Source organism: Formica exsecta, unplaced genomic scaffold (genome assembly GCF_003651465.1).
Source record: "Formica exsecta isolate Colony F162 unplaced genomic scaffold, ASM365146v1 scaffold201, whole genome shotgun sequence".
NCBI lineage: Eukaryota > Metazoa > Arthropoda > Insecta > Hymenoptera > Formicidae > Formica > Formica exsecta.
The window spans coordinates 1,427,497-1,452,658 of NW_021849308.1; the positions used below are offsets into that span (position 1 = coordinate 1,427,497).

A 25,162-nucleotide genomic window follows, 5' to 3' on the forward strand; every position below is an offset into this window, starting at 1 on the left:
GAAAGAGATATACGAAAATACGATATCGAGATTAATCGATATCAATAAATGAATAAAAATATATTACAATACAACAATGACATACACGTATAACGTACAATGAAGCAGGGAACAACATAAAGCTTCGATAGTATCATCAATTTCGACAACTGCATTGTCTTCAGCATAGATCGCGTGAAACCTACGATCGACTGAATAAATAAAAAAGTAGAGAATCTGTCCCCAACCGACGATCAATCGGCAAATGCCGCTACGGATACGGTAGATTCGGATGTATATGGATGACGTGCTTCGATATGCTGGTCCTGTACTTGCTACGGTGCTGGCAGTAAGGGCATTTGTGCATGGGCGCCTTGCCGCACTCCACCACGATGTGCCGGCGCAATGACCTCTTGACCTTGTAGCATCGCCCGCAACGAGGACACCGGAAGCCTTTCGCTGTCATTCGCCTGTCATCCGTCTTGTCATTCTGTTCCGCGATCAGCGACAGGGGATCGATCTCCTCCGTAGCGTCGAAATGCCATTCTGAAAGGGTTCGTGTGATTGTTAGACGACAAAATCCGACTATTTATTATGCATACAAATCGCAGACCTGTTGCGATCAGAACGTCTTCGTGGATATTTTTTTGACAGCAACAACTGAACAAAATTTCCGAACGGTCGTTTATTTGAAGCAGTTTTTACCACAATTCTCATGTTCTTCCTCGAAGAATCACGTAGGAAAGCTTTCGGTCATAAGTAATGGGAAGTAAATATATAACAAAAATTAAGAACATAAAAAATTGTAAAAGTTTTATATTAATTTTTTCGGGACTAATTACAATTCGATCAACAAATAATGCATATCGAGTATTAAAATTATCGATCAATCCTAAAAATTAGAGATATTATTGGGAAAGTACATTAATCCGTGATATGTGTGTGTGTTATAGACGCTTTATATTTATTATATTTATTATCTCCAGCATTTACTTAATAAATTCTTCAAATATTGCTATCGAAAGAACAGTATTATTAGTCAGTTTTACATTTACAAATCGAACTTCCTATTTATCCAAATAATTGCACTCCTCTGTATGTTTCTGATATTTCGATGATGAAGAAAAATATTTCCAATATTTTATTAATTATATTATGATATTGTGCGGAAAAACCTGATCCATTTAAAATTTTACAGACTAAATGTTATGAGCAATTTCTAACTTAGGGAAACTACAACTACATATGAGAAGAAACAAATTTATCAGAATTTTTATTGAAGTAAATAGATATATCTGTCATAATAATGTTTCGCGCCATGAGCGATATATGTATATGTTCACGTACATATACAATCGTTAAGTTTCAAAATGTTGAATGTATAATAAAGAGTATTACGTATATTCACACTGTGCACAATTCCTATGTCTTTTTTATTGTCGATCGTGCGTGAATGATTACAAGTTCATTCGTATCTTCTTGTTATTTATTAGCCTTATTATTTAGTTATACATTCAACTCTGTTAACAATAAACTTAAATATATTACATAGCATGTAAATACTATCGTTTAAGTCAATGATTAAATAATTAAATATTTTTGGATAAATTATTTACGTGCATTGACTTATTTTTTCCTACTTCATCATTAACATTCAACTTTGGTAATGGACTTCGGCCTCTGTTTGTATTTGCAACAAACAGATATAATTCTGCTTTCTCAATTGATTTAAACGCAGCATGACATACTTGTATCTTACATAAATGCATCTCTTTTCACGTGCATTAAATTTTTACATAATTAAATTTTTTATTTATAGAAATCTATCAAATGCAAGAAAGCAAAAATACATGCACTTAGAAAGATATAAAATAATCTTATGTTTTTATAAATCTCTTTTCTTATTATCTAAAAAAAGATCGTAAAAAGAAAGTGTTTATACAGTTTGTACATTGTCAAAGCAGATGTCTTATGCGCTTATTTGCACACTTACAGTTATTATTGAATTTATTAATGTATCCAAAAATATATAAGAAAGAAAATTAATACAAATCAGAAAAAAAATCTGTAGATAAATCATAAATGCTGCTATATATGTTTAACTAAAAATGGAAAAAATATATTTAACTAAAAATTTAACTAAAAGTCAGATTCCGTATCTATCTTTTTTTCTAACGATATGAATATCTATATCGAAAGACATAATAATGTATTATATAATGCAGCACGGATTGTAATCTTTCTTCTTCAAAAAATACAGAGTGGTGGACGAAGTTCCGATATTGTGCGTTTTCATAGCCACACATATGTCGAAATATCTTACCGATTGACGATGAAATTGTTATTGCTTACAAAAATATAGAGTACTGGTATGTCGTTGAAAAATAAACGTTCGTTAGCGGTATCCTGACGAAACGTTCTCTGCTCGAAGAATGATTGGAGATGACATTAAACAGAAGCGTAGTAAATATATTATATATATGCACGACTTGGCTATTAGGAAGCGATATATAACATCAGTGGGCCAAAACTCAAGTCGCAATAGATAATTCAGAATTACGCAATTAGCGCGAGTGTATATATATGTGTATATATAAAAATAAAAAAAAGCTTAAATTCAAGTATTAAATGCATACGAGAGAGATAATTATATTTTAATATAATAATAAAATAAATTATATATTTACGATTAAAATTTGTTTGAATAATTTTGGTTAATTATCATTGCCCCCAATATTATCACTTCACATATATCTTTAATCACTATAAATTTATATATATAAATAGTGTTATCGTGGTAGAAAACAAAAAGTCTTGTCTATGCATAAATAGCGTGAATTCTGAATCACCTGGAGCATCACACATGTGATACTTAGAGTATCGCCGGATGTGAATGCGATTCAGTTTTTGGCGTCCGTTGAAGACATCTTGTTACCGTTGGGCAAAGTGTAAAATTCGCTCAATCGCTTCATGTGCCTGCCGTTTAGGTGGGTGTTTAGGCTCGATTTGTGCTTCGTTCTGTAAGGGCACAGGGGACAGTGAAACTTGGGCTCCACGCCGCACTCGTGCTTCAGATGCCTGGCCAGGCTGGAGTAATAGTTGTAGATCTTGCCGCAGTTCTTACACGGATAAGTTTCCCTCAGGCAATTTAAGTAGTTCACCGCGCGCCCATCTGGAAAACAGAAAAATACGGAAGCGATCGGTTAGAAAGAACCAACACGTTCGTGAACACGGCCGCGACTCGTCCTCGCGAAATCGTGCATAGCGTGCGGATAGAGGGTGGATTGATTCCTCGACCGTGTCTAGGGTCTAGCTGGATCCGCTCGTTTAAATCTCGTCACTTAGATTGCCTCCGAGAGAGGTGCACATCGCGTTAAACGAAAAGGCCACTCTTTCTGCACAAGTTCTCACAAGCGTACATCATTAAAGATGCATTTCATGCCAAGTTACATCGGGAATATTGCACAACCATTATTTGTCAGTTAAAATTATATTATAATTAGCTTGTTTTTCAGACGGTCTTATATACAGTAAAAGAATTTTATAAATATATATATATATATATGTATGTAACCTATACATACGAGAATGAGACAATACAATATATGGAAATAAAACTTCATAAAGGATTTTTATTAATATTCTTCCACATTCCATATTAATACCATCTTCGTTCGCTTCGTGTGCGAATCATTAACAATCAAAGCGATAAAATCAATGAAAAGTATCGTAACTTACTTAAAATGTTTTAAATATAAAACTGTAATTTCGGGAAAGGATTATTTATATATGTATATACAATAAATTCCTTCTTTCCAAAAAAAAAAGCTTCTGTTTTTAAATTACGAAAGATAATAAAAAGAATCGTATATTAAATTAACTACATAGATCAGAATATCAATACTTTATCGAGACATATTGTAAAATAATGTTGGAAAAAATGTAATAAAAAATACGATTACAATATTTTTTTCATTGATATTTCTCACGGTACTACATCGGAGATATATTAATAAACTATAATTATATTCGATAACCTAATATAGGTTATTCGATAACCTAATAATATAATAAAACAATTTGTGCAACAATATAAAATTCAACATCCTAACAATTTCATTGATACAAGTAAGGAATTAATAAAGATGGACGTTATTGAGATCGAGAAAAACAGAAGCATAACCTTTCTGTTATTATCTTAATATTAAAGAATTTCTGATAACTTTTTTGTCTCATCTTAAAATTTAAGAATTTTCTTGCGTCATTATTGCAGGAAATCATTGTCCCCGAACATTAAAAATTCGCGTATGTCTCGCAATGCATTGCGTTAAATATTCGCATCGGGATGCCATGCTTGCTGTATCGATGTAGAACCGATTTGGATATGGAGTACATCTTTGCAGCCTTCCTCAAGGACATTCCACCGGCGACGGCTTCTATGGCTCTCGTCACCTGTTCCGAATTGCGTTTAGATCTTCGCGACTTCATTGTATATCTCGTGTTTCGTAAACGGGTCTCGTAAGCAAATGATTCTGAAACATGAAAGAGGCACAAATAAAGCGCACGTACTTACACGGACTCAACACTCGGACGAATTCGATGGGGCTTCCTTCTCGCGCGATATTTCTCGCGGAGAGAAATTGATAAAATCGTACAAAGAAAAATAAATACACTGTTTAAGAAAAATAATTATGTGAGAGAGGACTGTTTATGTTTCAAATAATTAAAAGGAGCGACTCACAACGTTCGCTTCGTTTTTCGATGCATCTTATTAAAGATCCACGCGCGTGAAAGTGTGGGTATCCTGAAAAAAATTATACAACGCTTCAAGAGAGAGGATTCAATCCCATAAACAGCATTAAAAATGTGAACAATACAGATTCGATTAATTCTGGACTAAAGCAACAATCAAGAGATTTGAGTGAGGTAAACAGTCATCTTTTATTGAAGAACATCAAAATCGAAACATGTATTGCATAACACAGTCAATAATGTATTTTCTCTCAATAATGTTTTGCGAAAATTCGCCTCTTATAGACTCGCGTGGATCCTCTTCATGTGTGACTTTAGGTTCCACTTGCGATTGCTTTTATAACTGCAGTAGGGACAGCACTCCGCTTTCTTCTGACCGCATGAGGCCTTGACGTGCTCCACGAGATGATGCTTCCATCGATACGACTTGGCGCACTTGGAGCACTTGTACCTACCCGCGATGTGATCCATATGTTTGAATCTAAACTTGCGTTCCACGTAACTGTTAACTCTGCTTGCCGTGCTCGTGCTGAGTATCTGATAGTCCTCCCAAACGAGCGAACCTGAAACACAAGAGCCAGCTCGTCACGTACGCGTCGACGATGTCTAAGCTGTAAGAGCGACCGTTCGAACGCACGATATCTGTTTTTACTTAAGACATCTACATCTAAGCAGCATGCGATGAACATTGACATTTTTAGAGTACATTTCATACCTATGTTCGAAAACTGGGACTACTGCGCTCTGTCTCTGTTCATTCTTTATCGCTCCACGAACCAAAACTCTTCATATAAAATTAAAAAAAAAAAGAAGACGCATTGTCGTCGTAATAATCTGCGGGTTTTTTTTTTATTTATAACAAAATAATGAAGAATAATGTGTGAAAGAGCTACCGTAATTGACAAATTGAAGAATTTAAGCAGATAATTTGAAATATACTTTATACTTTCGATCCTGTAGTAATTTATATAATAATTAGTGGTAATTAAGAGAGCTAAGTAAAACAATAATGTTCGAATTATAGTGAAAATCCCATAAAGCTACCAATCTTACGACAATAATCGGTGAAAATTAGACAATAGCAAATGAAAATTAATGAGAAATATTCAGTAGAAAGTAGTAAAATCGTAAAAAAAAGTGTTCGACACAATAATTAAAAGAAAATTAGGAAAGGATTAAAAAAGAATGTTAGAAATAAAATATTGTGTTGCCGCATATTGTATCGATGGAATTTTGATCCTGAATTAAAACAGCTCATTTTTTTTTCACACGCAAAGAGAGCTGCAAATAATTTCCAATACGTGTAACGAAGACAAAAGGATGCACTTCGAAGAATATTCTCGTGACTGCGAATATGTACATAGGTATTTATTTAGAAAGCAAACGAATGCGAAACATCGTTACACAAACACTTAATCGCAGGGCGATTTAGCCGGCGCGATGTGTGGGTCAATCGATCTACGGATCTATCGATTGGATAAAATACATTAGCGGTGTGTCTCGTGAATAGGTGATTCGTACGTTATTCGTCTCTATTATTAATACTGTTATCTGCCGAATGTGTATGTTATCATTCACGTACATGATAAGAGATTTTGCGATAATAATAAACTTTTTTTGTAACAAGCACCTTTTAATACGAGTGTCCTCTCTCTAGGATCATCAGAATTCTGATTTTGCTACGTTTTTCGGATACGATTCTGCACACAATTCTTCTTCAAACTACTAAACTTGTACCTTTTTCTGTTTACGAGGCTTTCGTGTAAGATACGCTTCGTTACATTCAATCAGCTGAAGCATATTATGTCGAAGTATTATTTTTTTTTTTCTTCTATGAAACGTTGAAGTTAATCACAAATTTAGATAAGTGATTAATGGGATGATATGACGCTTCGAATACCTGACAATAGTTCAACCTACAGTCTATATAATATCATTCGTTCCCGTTTCATTATTGCGCGATGTAGAAAAAAAATCCAAAAACGAAAACACAGGATTAACCGGTACAAAGCCCTAATATATCAATGTTTAGGTTGGATAAAATCGTATATACCGTAATAGAGGCCACGGATGCATGCTTATCCCTACCGATGAGTATGCTTTATCGTAAAAGAAATTACTGCCTGTCGCGAAATTACGCTTAATTGTCTCGGTATGTCGATAAATGTATGTAAGTAACTGTCGTCTCTAAAATCCGCTACGCCACATGGCTAAGTGTAATTGGAGCTAGCGTAATTTACAGTCAAATTGCACTCTATATATGCGTCTCTCGAGCAGTCTCTATAATGCACGATAATCGACGGTACAAGGACATATTACTAATCGCGTTAAAAAATGACTCCCCCATCGACATCCTCTTAAGTTTATACGCTCACCCTTAAATCTACTGGTTTGACTTCAAGATCAATATAGTCTTCGATGATCGCCGTCTTTCAACGTTTTCCGGCGAGTATATATTTTATAATTACGGGACTATATTAGTGTCACGTTTTTTTAGATAATAATCAGACTTCCCCCCCTCGCACTTTATACACACACGCACGAACATATACAGTGATATCGAAACTTTTTCGAATTTAAAAAACGAAGATTTCTAAATATTACCAAGCGCACCAATAATAAACAAGTTTTTTTTTCGGCAAAAATATGAGCAAACAGAAAATCTGCAGCAAAATTAAAATATTAATTACAACAATTCTTATTTGTAAAAATAATTGAAATCTCTTATTTAAATTAGAAATTAAGCCCTACTTAGAAATCTGATTATCTTAGCAAAGTTCTTTTGACGAAAATTTTGATTATCCTTGATGCGAGTATACTTGAATCTTTTTTAATTAAAATCAAAACATTATATATATATAATGTAATATATAGTTATAATTGCACATTTCACTTAATATTAAGTAAAATTCCTATAGTCGTATCGCTCTGCTAATAAAATATAAAAAAGAATATTCATGTTATATATTATCTCCGAACCGCAGCTGAAAGAAACAGCCTTTCTAGACTAGAATTTGTTCATTCAATTAGTTGTAATTACGTCTACGTTTTCTCATCTTCACTTTCTTCACAATTCACGTATTCTGCAAATGAAAGAAATATCTAGCCTCCATTTACAACCTAAAAAATATAATCTAAAGTAAAATAATCTCTTTCACATACACAGATATAAGTCCACGAACGTCGCAAGCGCAACTTAAATAAGCTAGAATAGTCGCAGCTCACTCTCGCAAAATCTTGAACCTCAACGACTACGACATCACACAGAGTCTATAGTACGACACTTAGACCATACAAATCATTGATATGAATGTGTCATATTACTACTATACGACGTCTTACGTTTTCTTCGAAAGTCAACACTTCGACAGTTTCAAAGCAATCGGACATAAACGCTGTACATACTAGCTGCACTCGGTTAGTGTATTCATGAGCCAGTATCTTGCTCCTCGTTAAAAAGCAACGCGTCAGTTTCGACTTGGACTTTTTATCAGATAAGAACATAGCGTGGGAAAACATATGATATTATCCGACTAGCTGTTTATCCTCGAAAAATTCACAGCGTGAAGTACTGTATTTTCTCTCGAGAGATCGACGAATCCACCAACGCCGCGTCGATTCGTATCGCGAGAGGAACTCGCGGACGAGTTGCTTTCGCAGAGACATCGCGGTTACGGAAGAACTGAGGATGTTGGTCGGCGCGACGTCTACTTGATGTTGTGCACCGAGAGCAAGTGCTTGAGGAAGCTCGCTTCGATCCTCGATCTGTAGGGGCAGTACTGGCAAGAGAAGTGCGTCTCGAAGGTGACCATGCCGCAGCCCATCTTCAGGTGTTTCCGCAGGTTCGACGCCCATGAGTACATCTGACCGCAGCGGGGACACACGTGCAACCGCGGCCTCACGATCGGAAAGAGGGGTGCATCTGGAAAGAGAGGGTCCGTTAGAGAACGCGATCACGAAGATCCGGGAGGATCGGGCCTCGTCCCCGGCTGAGACAAATCCCGCGAGGGGCCCACTTTCTCCCCTCCCCTCCGCCTCCCTCCCCCGTATCGAAGGAGTCGGGCGATCACAAGGTAGCAAGCGTCGAAATGCAACCAAAGTAATCTCTATCAACATCGAAGCGCATGCCCTGAGCAAGTCGGGAATGGATCCTCCGCGAAGTCATCCCCGGGACGATCCATCTCTAGCGAGATCCGCGCTTTTCGAGTGTCGCGCGCGAGAATTGTTCGCGAAACAATTGCTTTCTCTTTCTCTCGGATTCGGAGTGCTTCCGGAGAAGGTACTTCCGGATTATCGAGAAGCGAACAATGAAGTTACGTCGTGGACGAATTCGATCTTTCCAAGATTCGCAATCGCACGCGGCCAATCGTTTCGAAAAGCGTTTCTTCGATCTCGAGGAAGAATATTAACACACGTGCGACTGTCTTCCTGTGCATACGTACTTACTTCCGTTCTCGTGCTTCAACACCTGTAACCTGAAACAGAATAATCTACAAAGAAAGCAACGCAAAGTTATTACGATGTACAACGATCGTGTAAGTCGTCGGAAAGAAAATTGAAGAAATCATCAGAGAGGAAAAATTATTATAGGAAATGTTGCAAGAAATAAACTTTATTTTTTAGATACGAGATAACAAACATGAGGCTCGGTTAAAAATCGCGCGAATATCAATACATGTCTATCTTGTGCTTGGAGTACAGGTGTCTCTTCAGATTGCCCTTGAAGTTCGACTTGTAATTGCAGACGGTGCAATGAAAATTTGGCGGTTTACCGCACGCCATTTTCTGATGTAGACGTAGACTCGACTGCCAGGCAAAGTGTCGTCCGCACCATTCGCACGTGTACTTGGTACCTGCAACAGAAATACTAGTCAGCGAGAAAATCTTTTCGTAGTTATTTCGGAGCCGAAGAATTTCCCAAGATGCGAACAAAAACGCCTTCCACAGAGTACGTGTTTTTCTACTCGCAGTATGCTTGAAAGTATGCAACCTCTTGCGATTAATAACAGCATGTGATAAAGAACGTCTCTCTGAAGCATTTTCACACAAAAAAAATTTTATTATTTTAACTATTGTGAGTTCGTATATTTCCTTTTTTATCTAAATCTAAATCTTTTATTATATATATATATATATAAGGGATTAGAAGCGGCAATTATAATACACAGATTAATTACATATAGTTGGAGAGATGGCAGGATTCATGTCAATAATTCATTACATTTAATAGCATTCATATCTGCTTTTTTAATACTTTGGTTTGTAGCGAATGTGTTAGAAAATATGTGCTTATATATGATTTTTAACAAGTATCAGCAATTAAAGTATTGTGTGCAAAGTGCTTAATAACATGAGAACACGAAGATAAAATAAGATAAGAATAAAATGAGTAAATTAGAGATATTAAATGACTGTCCGTCATCTTATCAATCATTAATTATAAAATTCTCGAAATATTTCAATTTTACACACTAACTCTCTATAAACGCATCAAAATTCGCACGAGTCTATAATGAATAAAGATGATCTGTCCAAGTTGCACTAATAATTTATTTGATCAACACGCGACATTTTTTGACGGAGAATAATATATAGCATGGATCTATCAAATCTAATAACATATTTTTAGATTAATTATAAATAGATTATGTATCGTAAAAATACATAAATTTGTACTTTCTAAATTTAAATATAAATAACAATGAAACTTATTGTGCAAAATTCTTTCAACAACATATGCCGATGTTCTTAGAGAGCTATCCATGTCATATAAATACGAAGGAACAAAGATCATGTGAGAATCCTGAGATTAAAAAAAGTCCGAAGTTTTATTCACGAAAGACAAATGCTTGTTCTTAATGTGTAGCATCATGTTCCACTTTTGCTTGGATTTGTGAGGACAATATGGGCATTGCTGTCTCGGTGGTAAACCGCACTCGGTACGTATGTGCTTTTTCAGACTCTTCAACCAGGTGTAAAGTCTTCCGCATTTGTAGCATCGATAGGCATTATCTGAAAACATCATAGTCAGATATTCATTAAAAATAACGTTAAAATAACGACTAAAATAATCTCGCAACCAATCGTGAGATATACGGGAGAAGTCACAAGGACATTAATCGAAACACAGAATGCTCGATGAATTGCTCAGAATCATTTAATATCACTTTGCTTTCAACTGACTCTGATTTACAATGAACAATAATTACGCTTACGAATAAAGAGCGAATCTGCTTCGAGCGACTTCGCGAGTAACGAATCATTCGGTAAACAGTAATTTACAAAGATCCTAATAAAATGTGACAAACATTTTCGTCATCAAATATGTATATGTGCGGTTAATAACTAGTGCAGATATATCGCTGCCAGTGACTAGAGATTCAATGTAGCAACGATAGATGATAAAAAAGGAAATATATCCGCGAGATTTAACTGAAATGAATCCTGAAAATATGTTTTTGCAGACTGCTTCTGTATTTGGTGCGATGTGGACAGTAAGGGCAGCACTCCTTCGGCTCCTGGCCGCACTCGACCTTCAAATGATTCTTCATGTTCCTCAGCCAGCGGTATTCCTTGCCGCACTTCGGACACTTGAAGGAGCCCGGTTTCTTGTCGAGGTAATTGCCCGATCTTTCGGAAGCCTTTGGATTCGCGTAAGTAGAACTGCACGCCACTTTGTGCCGATTGGTTTGTTCACATTGATACCGACAATAACTTGGCCAAGTTGCTATCATTCCTGCAAAAAAATAAAACGCGCCGGTTAGTAAACGGTCACGGAGATTTCGAACCGAACAAGTTTTAGCGACAGATGACTTTAAATCGCAAGGATGAGAACGCAGAATGCTGCAGCATGATACTTGTTCTCCCTTAAAATTAATTTATCGTTTTAATTACTCTTTCATCAAGTTTAAACCGTTCTTGTTCAGAGAAATCACGTCTTCAAAATAATAATTAGCATAAAAAAGAACAAACATATATCTACAATCAAGTATTTATATTAACCATTAACTTTAATTAATGCTAATTAATTCTCTCCGCATTTTGTGAACAAGCTTTCTTCCCTCCAAGCAATTAAAGATTGCCATTAATTTTTAACAGGTAAAATATATATCTACAAATAAATACTTTTATTTTACATGTACACATGTGTGTTACACAATGATTGGGCTCGTGCAGGATTATTCATATAAGCACGATAAAAAATGTTGTAGTTTTTATTTATTGTGTAAAATTTGGCAAGTACTTACAGATTCATCAACAGTGATATTAAGTATAGAGTAAGAAGTAATGTATAAAAGAAAAAATGATAAAAACAAATTTCGCAAGAGATTAAAACTTCAATTCATTTGAAAACAGAACGAATCGAAGAGATAAGACTCTAGAGTCTAGATTTGAGCTGTTCCACTCTCAGATCATACTATGTAAAAACATATTGTCTATCGATTACGCTTACAACATATAAATAGTCTAAAACACCGAGGAATGTCACTGACGCGAAGAAATTAATAACTAATTAATATCTCCATTAAAAGAGCTATTTACGCACGATTACTTTACTGCTTTAGCGCCGATATAAGACTTTGACGAATACGAAGTCAAATTTGAAAAACTCAAGAAAGGCGCAAAAGGATACCCCAAGAAATAAAACGCAATATCCTATGTAGCTTCGTCTCGATGGTAACTGTATGATGGCCTCTCACTTCTACGTCAATGCGCGGGTGTATAAAATTACCGAATAAAAAATAAATATCGAAAGACTTAAATCGGGAAGACTGCGTAAGAGAAAGATAAAAAGAGCACACATGCATTACGACAAGCACTAAATGCTGCTAGAGAAGACATTCCTTCCGGGATGATTGGTGCGGATATGCTGATACAAATTGCCACGTTGCTTGGTTCTATGGGCGCAGTACGGACACTTGAACTTGGGTTCCTTGCCACACTCGTGTCGCGTGTGTCTCAGCAAAGTGGCGCGATGCTGGTAACCCTTGCCGCATGTCTCGCAATGATACGGGAAAAGTGTAGGACTCTCGCTGCACTGCTTGCCCATCCATAACGACGTCAGGTTCTTCATCAATGGTATTGGCGGGTAGATGCAGTTCCGCGGTTGCAGGCTCTTGGGCAGAATCATGCGCGGTATCGATCGGTCTGGAAGCGAGAGGAAGAAGAAAACGGGGGGTGTTAGTTGCGAAAAGAGATGCGATAATTGCGTTCGTGAAAACACTATTAATAAATCACAAAATACACAAGTAAATCAGAAAATGAGATAGCTTTTCGCTTTTGCGCTTTTCGTATCGAGACACGTGTGGTTAAATGTGAGATATATGATAGGTCCGTCGCGATTTTTACAATATATATATACGATATAATATTCGAATAGAAAATCTGCAAAAAGTTTAGCTCTCAATTTTCGATTTCTTGAAAGATCGGACTCTTAAATCATCCGATTGTCTTACTTTATTTAATTATTCAAAATACACTTTTTTTGCAGAATTTTAGAGAAAAGATATTATGTATCTCTTAATTATTTATCTCTTAAATTAAAATAATTTATCATTTTCAACGAAACTAAAGTAATAACTCTTTTCGATATTTGAAACAAATAATTGTTCTTTTTATACATGATTTTATAATTACAAACTTTGTCGAAATTTTATTGATTTTGGATTTAATGGGATGCAATTAATTACCTATGAATAAAATCGGAGAATTATAAATTTAGAGAGAGAGAGAGAGATCGGCAGAGAGATCGAACATTAGGAGAATTATTCAAATATTTATTCAAATACCAATCTCATTAATTCATAATTTTTCAATAAAACAATAAATTCCATATAACAAAGATAAATCTATTTCATGTTCATATAGCAAAATAAAAAATATAAAAACGTTACATCTTTCGTTCATCTTTATTCTCGCTCGGTTTTTTTTATTAGATTTCATGTAAATTATACAATAGATTCTATCACCGTCCGTTTCCGATCGAGGTAATTACCCTCAATGTAATTTTATACCATATAAATCGTTGCGTCATGACAATATGAGCTATCTGGCTTGAATCCACAAATATATATCACGTAAAAAGAGCTGTTCAAAAAATTATTAAGCAATTAGGATATCGTTATATGTCGGATGATGTAGTACTGCTAATCGATCACACAAGTTGCAGATGTCGGAAGAAAATTTGACGAATCTGAAATCGAACGGATATTAATCAGAATAATCATTTTTTAAAGGTAACAAATCACAGGAAGGCGGACTCATTTTATTCGATTGTAATTGACAAGTTTTGTAAGTTTTATAAGTTGACAATAATGAAATAATCTTAATCTAAAAATGACTTCAATTCGATTAAGTGAGAAAATATTTTATTCATTCTTTTAAATGGGACAAGACACAAGATGCAGTATAAAGTATATGTAAAATCAATTTCATCGTTCTATGATAAAATTGATCAACAATCTTCCAACGGTTCTCTCTTCATATCGCGTTCGGATTCGCGATGACTAGATATATCAGCATCAGTACTATCATGTTAAGAAACAGTTGTCAATCGCCTTTTCCTTACCACAAACAATGTCCAAGATTTCTTTGTTACAACACGCATTGTTCGAAAACGATACAAAAAATATTTCACACAAATATAATTAAACAGTTCAAATAAAAAATTTTATTTTGTCGAGATCCATTAAAAACAGATGAATGATACAGATAGTCTTAACAAAAAAGAACGAGAAATATCATAGTGTAAAGCTGTTTCGAAATTACATCAACCGATGATGCTCGTTAAGTATAATGATAATCGACGAGGCAGCGTTGGAGATTCCAAACACTGGCGCCGGTTTGTCATATTTTTCTCTCGTCGATGAGTACTCAGTTAAGATCGATGACATAGACGTTCTTGCCCCGATGACACTGACGGATGTGTCTGTAAACATGGCCGCGTTGTTTCATCTTGGCGGAGCAGTATGGGCACTGAACCCTCGGCTCTTTGCCGCATTCGAACTTAGTGTGCCTCTTCAGGTGCCACGCGTGCATATAGCTCTTCAAGCATCGCGAACAAGTGTGTCTCTCGATGTCGTCCTGCACGTGTCCATCTCGGCGTCTCCTCGGCGTCGACTTGAGCGGCTTCTGTTTGTAGTTAAAATTCTGGAATTCCTCTAGCTTTACCGAGTAAATGTCCTCCGGATTGATCTTCAGCTCGATTGTCTTCGCGTCTAAAAAAAAAGAAATCAACGGAACGCAAAGTTAGTTGAGTGAACGAGATACGTGCGTACCGGGCATGACAGAGGGAAAGAAAAAAAAAAATGGGAGAGGCTTGCGAATGTTACCGCGATTTATTCCCATCACCTGACCCTAAGGAGCTCAAGCTGGCGCAAAATCTCCGTTTATCGGTGTTGGGCTTGCGCGTTGACAAATCACGAGGAACTGCGTTTGATCGGCTCGAAGAGCTATGAGCACAGGTATTTAATAAACAAACAAAACATGGAAATGAAATTTCGGTTATCGCGAAGATCGATGGAGTATCGTGAAAAAAATGATTTATTTTGTCAAGTATACAGTTAACAAAATGATATATCTTCGTTATAATAAATTATAACAATTATTACAACATCGTCAATATCGCGCGATGAGACCGACGAGCAAGAACAAGAAGAACGATAAAACAAAGCTGTCGATGTGCGCATCACGAAACGAGGAAGGAACATCGAGAACGAGCGTGTCGGACGAGACCTCATCAAGGTGAGTCGATGATGTAGACGCGCTGGCCGGAATGCTTCCTGCGTATATGTTGGCTCACATGACCCCGCTGTTTGCTGCGAGTGCCGCAGTAAGGACACTTAAACCTCGGAGTCAGACCGCATTCGTAACGCAGGTGTCGCTTGAGACTCTTCATCACGGTGTAACCGTTGCCGCATTTTGGACACACGTGATTACGTCGACCACTCCCACGTCGACCGCTTCCTCGTCGTTGAATCGATGTCCCCCTAATACTCTGGTTCACGTCGGGCTTCGTCGAGTCATACAGGCCGACCCCATAATTTCCATACAGAAATACTGAAAACAAAACAACAGAACGGTTAGACGAAAGAAAGAAACTGTTGATCGCGAACGATCGTTTAAGAGCCCGCGTCGACAGGCCGTAGAAAATATAATCTCTAGAATTATCGAGTGTGCAATGTTTGTTACGCAAAGCGAGTGTTTGATGAAAAAAAAAGCTGTTATTTATAATACATTTTAATAATTCGAATTGATCCGCTGATATTCTGTAAAAGGTCCTGAAACAAAAGGTACATACATATCTGAGAAAAATTTTTCAAAACCGATTTCGTATAACAATTATTGTAAATAATCACTTTTAACTTTTCATATTATATTATTTAATATTATTCTCATGTTTATATATTTTTTCGTGTAATTTAGAAATATATTCGGCACTTTGGCATTAAAGATATTTTTCTGGTTTGACATCTCTGTCTCTTACATCTATTATTAAAATATATACCGATCATTTTGACTTGTACAAACAAAAAATAATATCGTACATAAATACAATTTACATATCACATCGTATAATTGTTAATCCATTTCAAATGCGTCATCAGCATGTAAAAAATTAAATCTTATAATGTCATGCGACACATTCGACAAAAGTCATATGTAAAATTCACACAACGGCAAACGTTCGATATCGCGAAGAAACTCGAAATTCTTCATCAGAATTTCTATGCTGCTGCGTATCACATATATTTTTATAAAAATGACAACCAAAAACATCAGCAATCCGTTGCAAAAAATGAAATTCTTAAAATATAAATGCGTGCGAGTGACGGACAAGAGATAACAGCGTGATCAGAATTCTCAAGACAAGATACATCGCGTAGACGTTGTTTATTGCTCTCAGAATAATCGTAATAATACATGATAACACTGCTCGTAATTGTTGTCAAAACGTGTGGCGTTCGTACGATTCGTTAGGATTTTAAATTGACGACCCAGACTCTCTCGGCAGGATGCTTCTTCCTAATGTGACAATAGATCTGTGACGTTTGCTTGCTACGAAGATCGCAGTAAGGGCACTTGAATCTGGGCTCGTGACCGCATTCGTATCTGAAGTGGCGGTTGCGATTACTCTTCAAGGTAAAACCGTGCAGGCACTTGGGACAGTAGTAAAGAGTCTTCTGTGCTCCGCAGGGCGAATGCTCGATTCGTTCGGGCATCTCGACACCGGAACCTACGGAGCTCATGAAGGAGTCCATCATGTAAAGATCTGAAAAGTAAAAATCGATTTGTGAGACTTGATCCCGGATCGTCTTATTTCTGATAACTTCTGACTTTGGGCGCATGGACAAGTTTATCGTTCATCTACAGATTTATCGGCAAGCAGCTGACAATTTTTTCATTTCGAAAAAGTGAGAAAAAAAAGAGAAAGAGAGAAATATACATAGAAGAAGAAAGACAGTCGATCCACGATCGACAAGAGAGTTTCCCCGAGTACACTTGTCATTGGCCCTGGAGAACATCGGCTCGTTAAATGTCAATCAAGGTGCAAGGATCATGGATGTAAAGCATACAGAGAATGCGGCTAGAGAATTACTGGCTATAGATTACTGTTCGTGATATTAGTCTCGTGGCACGCAGATGGAATAATCAGGAATGTTGGTAAGGAAACTTGGTCGAGAAATGACAAGCACGTTTCTCACAATCTTGAATGCGCATGAAAAAGACATCCATCGTTAGTATCAACCGCAAACAAACATCGTATGTAGATCATCTACCGTGCAGCTATAATAGATTCGTCGGATAAGTTCCTGTCTGTATGTTTCGGTTGAAGTTGGACGGGAGACTCAATCTGAGGAAAAAGGTCGAAGGCTGGAGATATCAGGGGGAAAATACTGAGGCATATTCGGCAGATTATATAGGGTGTCCAAACATCAATTTATTTTTATCTTATATTTCCACAGCGACGATATACGGTCATAAAACATATCACGAAAAATCGCTATCGATAAACCGACAGTGAAAACATGTTGCGTTCCGGAATTGGCCAGAAATTCGCGGGGTGTTTTAACGTTCGTCATGTACCAAGCTCGTCACGTGAACTGTCGAGTAGCTCTCGTGAATTTTGCATCGTCAAAATACACCCCGAACAGATAAGATTTCTCGCTCACAAATTCGACATTCTAAAGTCTCGTACGCAGAGAGAACTTAATTCGAAAATTTAACGGAATGTAAGTTACGATCACTTCTACGTGCGACGACGGATTCGTGTCTAACATGTCGCGAATATATTTATCGAATATACAATATTTATATCGCTACACGATCGATAATTATATCACAGCAACAAAAACAGTCGGCCACTAACGTATTTCGTGTCTCTAAGAGACCCTTTCACCGCGCTAAAATGCGAACGAAAAGGCAGGCACGTGATAATCGAATCTGAATCAGTGTTGCTAACTATAAGTTTTGAATTCCGTTATGTGCTTCATAGAAAAACTCTGGAAATAAATTAAATATATAGTAAATAAGCAAAATAATAGGAATTATGTAATCTAATATATAACAATAACATGCATATATAATAAAGATAAATATAGGTATAACATATAACAGATAAGTACATAACAAATAAAAAAAAAAGCTCTAATATATTAAATATAAAATATAAAAACAAAATATAAAATATAAATATAAAAAAATTCAAGTAAAGTGAGTTAATAAAAGCCAAGCGCAATAAGTAGGTACAACTAAATTATTTGTAAATCTTTTCAATGATTGATTATCGCGTCGTTTTTCGCGCCCAGCAAAGCGTTTTCGCATCCTATATGCATAAAATTGTTAAGTCTTTGTTCATATATAATGATACATAATTAAACTTAATAAAAAAATCAGTTTATTAAAAAGAAGAAATCTATCATTTAAATTTTTTAATAATGCAGAAAATTCTTTATATTCGCTAAAACGTGATTTTTACACTCGATACATAATTAAAATAGATCCAGCGGAAAACAAGCTAAGCTGGCAACACTGGCAATGTGTGACAAACGTGTCTCGACACACGTGAAGAAGAACATATCTCGATTCTATTTTCATGATGTATTGACGAGTGAATACACTCTACGTCATTGATTGCTATGATTTTCTCGATATCCCGAATGTGCATTACAATGCACCTTTGCATAAAAACTGAATCGTGGAAAAGGGCAACACGTGATTCTATACAGATTAACGAACGGAAAATGATTACGTTTGTTCCGACCGCTTAAAAACCCTGTTCTCTCTCTCTCAGACTTTCTGCCGTTAGTAACAATTCAGTCTTCATGACAAGCGCCTCGTGATCGCTCGGCGCGTCACGTTGTCTATAACAATTCCGATTCATCGATTGTAAAATCAACAACAATTCTTCGCTAATAATAATACATGCACCGGTCGCTCGCTTCCCGGCGTCTTACATTGAGCCTGATCTTGATACATTTATACGCATGCAAATGTTTTCTCGTGTCCCATCGTCAACCTCACAACCTGAATCATTAAGTATACAGCTATATTTTAAAAAACATACTCTCTTAAAGCTCCTAATAATCGAAAGATTGCTTATTGAACAGCGCGCGAATGCCGGAATTCCGAATGTGCTCGTACTAAATGCTTACTCTTTTGTTTTTTTCGCGTACGTCGACAATTTCGTATTGTCGAGTCCAAGTATACCGTCAAGTATACCAATTCGCGATTATATCGATAATCTTGTCATAATTTTACATCAATCACATCGGAAAGATCCGCGCGCCGGCTCATTAATTGCTAAGCATGGAGATATTTTTGTATGGTAACGTGTAAAGACGGAGAGAATATCTGACTCTAGATAATACGAATCCCGCTATACCAGCCGCTACAAATCTACGGTTCGTCGTTCCTTCCAGCAGCAGACCCCGGACGTAAACATGCGGTGCGCAAAATACCGTCCGACAGACGATGTAGGAACCGCACCGCGCTTGTAAAACTCTTTAACGATTAGGGACGTTCGCGAGATACGTCTCCTCGCGCAGAGTCGTGACTCGCATGAATCGCGAGATATAAAGATTCTTTGTCGACAATACCACATCGCGTCCGAATTAGACACAATCCTCGAATAACGATAGTGCGATGGACGACTCGCGCGCGAGAAGCGCCCTTTTATTGCATAAAATCTACCTATCTGAGAGTTTGAAAATCCTGTGGACGACCACATACGCTTGTGCGTTTTGTTGAAGCGCGAATGCACTTTCCCGCATTCTCATTTCGGGCCGAGAGTGTTGTCTCATCATCATTGTCTTGCGAGGTCGCAGCAACGCAGCTTCGCACGCCTCTGTCTCTTTACTTATCCTCCTACTTGAGATGCACCACGTAGACCTTTTGACCGGGATGCCTGGTCCTGATGTGGGACATTACGTTGGACGTCTGCTTGCTGCGGAATTCGCAGTAGGGACATTGGAAGCGGGGTGGCTGGTTGCACTCGTACTTGTAATGCCTGGTCATGTTGCCCTTGACGGTAAAGCAACGACCGCATTTGGGACAGCTGAAGGGCTTGTTGTCGGCGCTTTTCGGATGATAAATATTCCTCATGCGGCTGTGAGAATAATAATTCGTCGTCGATAAGGAGTCCTGACCAAAGTCTCTATTATCGTTCTCGGTCTTAAAGCCCTTGCATGACTGCAACGTGAAGTTGAAATCCAGGAGCGGAGTCGTCCCGTAGAAACCTGAAACTTCAAGATCGCCCGATTAAATCGGACGAAATGTCTCGCCGCGGGGCGAGAAATGACGGAGAGGTTCAAGAGAGCCAGTCCGAAAGTCGTAAGGAGCTTTCGGGCTCCCTTCAATGGAGCAATTGGAAGGTTTACCAGATTGATATTCATGCTTTGCTGCATTGCGTAAATAGCAAGGATACCTTTAAGAACCGTGGGGGCATCTTCCTGACGAACCTGTATTCAGCAACGTCCGCCGCGCGGGCTACGGTGACAGCAGAAGCGCTCTGTGTGACTTTACGAAACGCTATTTGAAATCTAAATCGCTAAATCGTGTGAATTTTTACCCCTTGTGAGAATCTAATAATAATTAGAGATCTATTCGTAAAATTGTAACGCGCCAGTTGTGCAGTCTTCGGATGATGAGAAATCCGTTCTGCCAGCGTCTGGTCGTATACGTGTAAAGGGATGTAAACAAGAATGACATAAGTATCCAACCGCATTGCTAACAATAAACCATACGTCTCAGCGGTGGACACGATAAAACTGCGATAAAACTTTATTTTACAAAACAACGTACAAGCAAATCGTGACTCTCTTACAAAGTAGAAGCAATGATATTTCTCTGAAGATCTTATATTATAACATTAAGTATCCCAAAGTTATAATCTCTTCCAATCATCCTTGGCTTTGGTCTTCGTTTAAGTCTCCGCTTGAGTCTGCGTGTCGAAGAACAGTGTTTCTCAACACGAACGCAACCACTTACGAATTTTTTTCTTAGTCATACAAAAGATGTTTGATATGACAAAAAAAAATTCAAATCTTAGTTGATTTAGATAAAAAATTCTAATAAAATTGTATTATTTACTTTTTTACTTAATTTATTTATTCATAAACAAAAAAAATCTCTTTAGTACAGAATAAGCTTAAATTTCGTAAAATAGAGCAATAGATGCTAGGAATGCAATAAAAAGCAATAAAATAAAATAAATCCATTAATAAGAAATAAATATTTGATTCCAACGCAATAACAAAAAAATAAAAAGATAAAGAGCAAAAGATTAATTCAATTACTAAGCGAAAGATTAGTATAACAAATACAATACATAATACGAATTCGCTTATTAAAGTCAAGTCGTATGTGAAAGAAATCAGCACGGTCAAAAAATTCATTATCGCATATACACAATCGATTCAATGGCTTAAATTTCCCGTAAAAAGTACAATAAAAAATAGATCTTTCTAGAAAAGTAAATTATTTTTTAGAGATCTAATTGAAATATGAAATTTTATATGCTTCAACAAAACGGAACAAATTACCTGTTTAGTAATAGAAATAGAAATAGCAGATTAAAAAAAAAAGCTCTCCTTCTGTTTAATGTTGAAATTTTAAGTTTATTTAACAAAAAATTATAATTACGATCGCAATGACTCGTAGGCAGATGAAAGCTAATTCTATGGAAAAAGCGATGCTCAATTAACACATTTATTATTCTGATATAGAGCCCAAACAATTGCCATCTAACTAAAAAGTGAATAGTATAACAACTTTATATATAGTATTAATATTTTAAAAATATTTATAGGAACAAATAATAAATCCTAGTTTAATTCAACAGTAACATTAATTTAACATTAACAGTATTTTATATAATTCCAGAAATTCGAATCTCATATGTTCTTTTGTTTATTATAATTTGAAAGAAACAAATTTTTCGAAAATTGAATCACACAATCTTTTATCGCTATTTTACAGTTTAAATTTTATTATTTCAGCCAACTTTTATATAAATAAATTATATATTAAAAACAATTTAGATTATACCAAAAAGAACTATTTACTTCTTATAATAATGTGGCGATAACAAGCGAGATTGAGAAATACTGGTCTCCAGTGACAATGTACGAAGATCGTGGTAGAAAGCGAGCCCAGTGGAAAGACGTAATTCCTTCGACTAGTTTGAGATCAGGCATGGAACGGGAGACACACGCAATCTTCATGTCGTACTCAGAGCTTCATGTCGAAGATAAAAACCTCCTCTTCCGGATGTTTCTTCCTGATGTGAGCGTAAACCGGTGAGGTTTGCTTGCTACGGAGTCCGCAATAGGGGCACTGAAACCTCGGCTCGTGTCCGCACTCGTAGTTTACATGGCGGTCCTTGTTCCTTTTCAGGGTGAAGCCACGCCCGCATTTTTGGCACTGGAACGGCTTCATGCTGTCGGAGCTGATCTTGCGCGTACGTATCCTCCGGGATGATTTCCGGGACCCCTCGGAATTAAGCTTGCCGTCTGCTCCCGGTCGATACTTGCAGATCATATTCGGCCCGAATGGCGGCAACACATGGAGCCCTGAAACACGGAGACGAAGATGCTGAAGAGCATGCTCGAGTGCGCGCGAGAGAGAGAAATTTTTACGATGGCTACATCATCGGATTCTCCACACAGTAAGCGAGGCATAAAAATTAATGATTAAATGTGAAAGATGCTCCTCGCGACGTGACCTTGTATGTACTCAGCATTTCCGTCTTCGTCTACACGCATGGTAAATAAATAACTTATATCAAACTAGACGCATATAGCACGATGTTGATCTTACATTGAAAAAATCAATATGTGGTGATTGTGTCGACACATATCTTGAAACACCAAGATAAATCACTATCAATAATATCTTTATTTATTGATGAACGGATTCATACACCTGCAAGTAGAAACGACGACAATTTGCAATCGATTATAAGAATTTGATTAATATACACATTCGTATTTCTTGATAACACAAAAATCAGGAAATGACACTTCTCTCATAGGACAAATAGTCAAATTTTTTTTTGTTTTTTTTTTACAAATGAGAATCTTTAGTTGGAAATTCAACTATGTACTTTATTAGATATAACAATTTTGTAAAATAATTTGTAGAGGCGAACGCTTAATCAAGGTCGAAAATAGCATTGTGCTTCCGATCGAAGAACATCGGTGAAAGATGAGGATGGTGAACGCGCAAATGACGAACGATATGCGTCTTTTGATAATTCCTTGTCGGGCAATATTTGCACTCGAATCTCGGCGGTTTCTTGCATTGATACCGTAGATGCGTCACCATCGACTTTTTCCACTTGTACAGATTGTGGCAACTGGGACACTCGAACTTGCCGTTTCGCTTATAAGCGCTGATTTCGCATAAGTGCGGATAAACCATCTCGAGTCTCCTCTTCCGCCTCGAAAGAGCATCTGAAACCCGTGAAAAAGAGATAGCGTTTTAATAACGAATCAATTTTCGGCTTTCTCTCGTAAAGGATGCGCCCTGCAAAACGCGTTCCCGCGTGTCAGCAGATCTCCTCGTCGATAAATTATAAAAATCATGAAAAAACCGTTTCGATAAACATTGTCGTTACAAAGTCAAACGTATGCTTGAAAAGAAACGAAAGGAGAAAGAAAAGTATCGATCAAACAGTAGTTATCTTTATTGGCGCGTAGATCAATAAACATTTTATTATATCTTCCCGCCGTCTAATAACTGTCGTATAAAATTTCTAATATGTAATAAAATCAGCTCGAGTCGCATATATATCTTTGTAATTCAAAGATTCTTAAATCATAAATTATTAAAATTGAAATTCAAAAACGAGCGATAATGATGTCCTCATTTAGTTTTCTTATACATTTATTAATAAATTAAATTATTGATAAAGTTGATAAAGTAATTTATTGATAAAATTGATTTGTTTTCTTGGAAAGCTAATCATTTGTTAAACGCAGTTTGATTTGTTTTATCAACATGCGATCTAGTCGTAAAAATATTAAAGACATATCAAAGAATTATCATGAAAATAAATCTATCGCGATTATTTTGTCTGGATTGGTACAGAATTATAAAAGATACGCAAACAAGATAATGCGAACAAGATTTGTACGATTACTGTCAAAATCGTTGAGACACTTTCTTCTTAATAACTCTTCTTAATAACAGAGTGTGTATCTGACATCCAATTTAAAAATTTGTTTTCTTGAGACAACTAGATAATAAGATACATGTTATTATAAATATCGGGGATGCGAGAGTTACTGAAAAAAAATCTCTCAATCATGTGTGTGTGATACATATCTATATGTATATTATTTTCCTGTACATTTTAGAACAATGGTTTGAGCTTAGAAACGTATTAACGTAAGTGCCAAAAATTTGAATACAATATGTACAAGGTTTTTATAAAATGTTATCCAATTATATTTTACAAATTCTTCGAAAAAGTATTGTTTTATTTAACTGTTACTTCTCAATGTTTTTAAAAGAAATTTGACGAATAATAACTTATATTTTATGTTCCGTATAATAAATTATAATTTCACCGATCTACCTGAGTGTTCAACTAATTATTATTAATTCGCGCATATCACATATTTTATAACGTAATTTCTGTAATATTGTATATGTTCATTAAAAATTTGTATATATATATACGTATTTTTTTTTTAAATTTATACATATAATTTATATACATAAAAATTATATATATATATAATTTTTAATTAAAATAGACAATATTATTAAATTTACATTATAAAATTACTTTATAAAATACAAGAGAGACTTTTTTACCCTATAAACATAAATATTTAGCTTTCGCGCGCATAAGAGAGAGATAAATTTAAAAATGGGAAAAAAATGGAAAATTATATGTATAAATCGTTATATATCAATCGTTTTC

General features: G+C 36.1%; 1 protein-coding gene across 23 annotated transcripts in view; it reads right to left on the minus strand.

Moving 5' to 3' along the window:
* Window positions 1-25,162, minus strand: part of LOC115234691 (longitudinals lacking protein-like) — a 272,992-nt gene that overhangs the window by 148,190 nt on the left and 99,640 nt on the right. The window contains exon 7 of one of the 23 annotated variants that reach the window (XM_029805970.1): window positions 1,240-3,151. The exons of 14 other annotated variants lie outside the window; for them this stretch is intronic. In XM_029805970.1, coding sequence (XP_029661830.1) covers window positions 2,880-3,151 — 272 coding nt within the window. In that variant the 3' untranslated portion in view covers window positions 1,240-2,879. Of the gene's footprint in view, window positions 1-1,239; window positions 3,152-4,902; window positions 5,295-6,080; window positions 8,654-10,525; window positions 10,744-10,872; window positions 11,468-14,450; window positions 14,949-15,451; window positions 15,790-16,674; window positions 17,003-21,832; window positions 22,803-25,162 lie in introns of those variants that run through there. 8 more of the 23 variants (XM_029805964.1, XM_029805979.1, XM_029805983.1 and 5 more) reach the window with 8 other exon arrangements.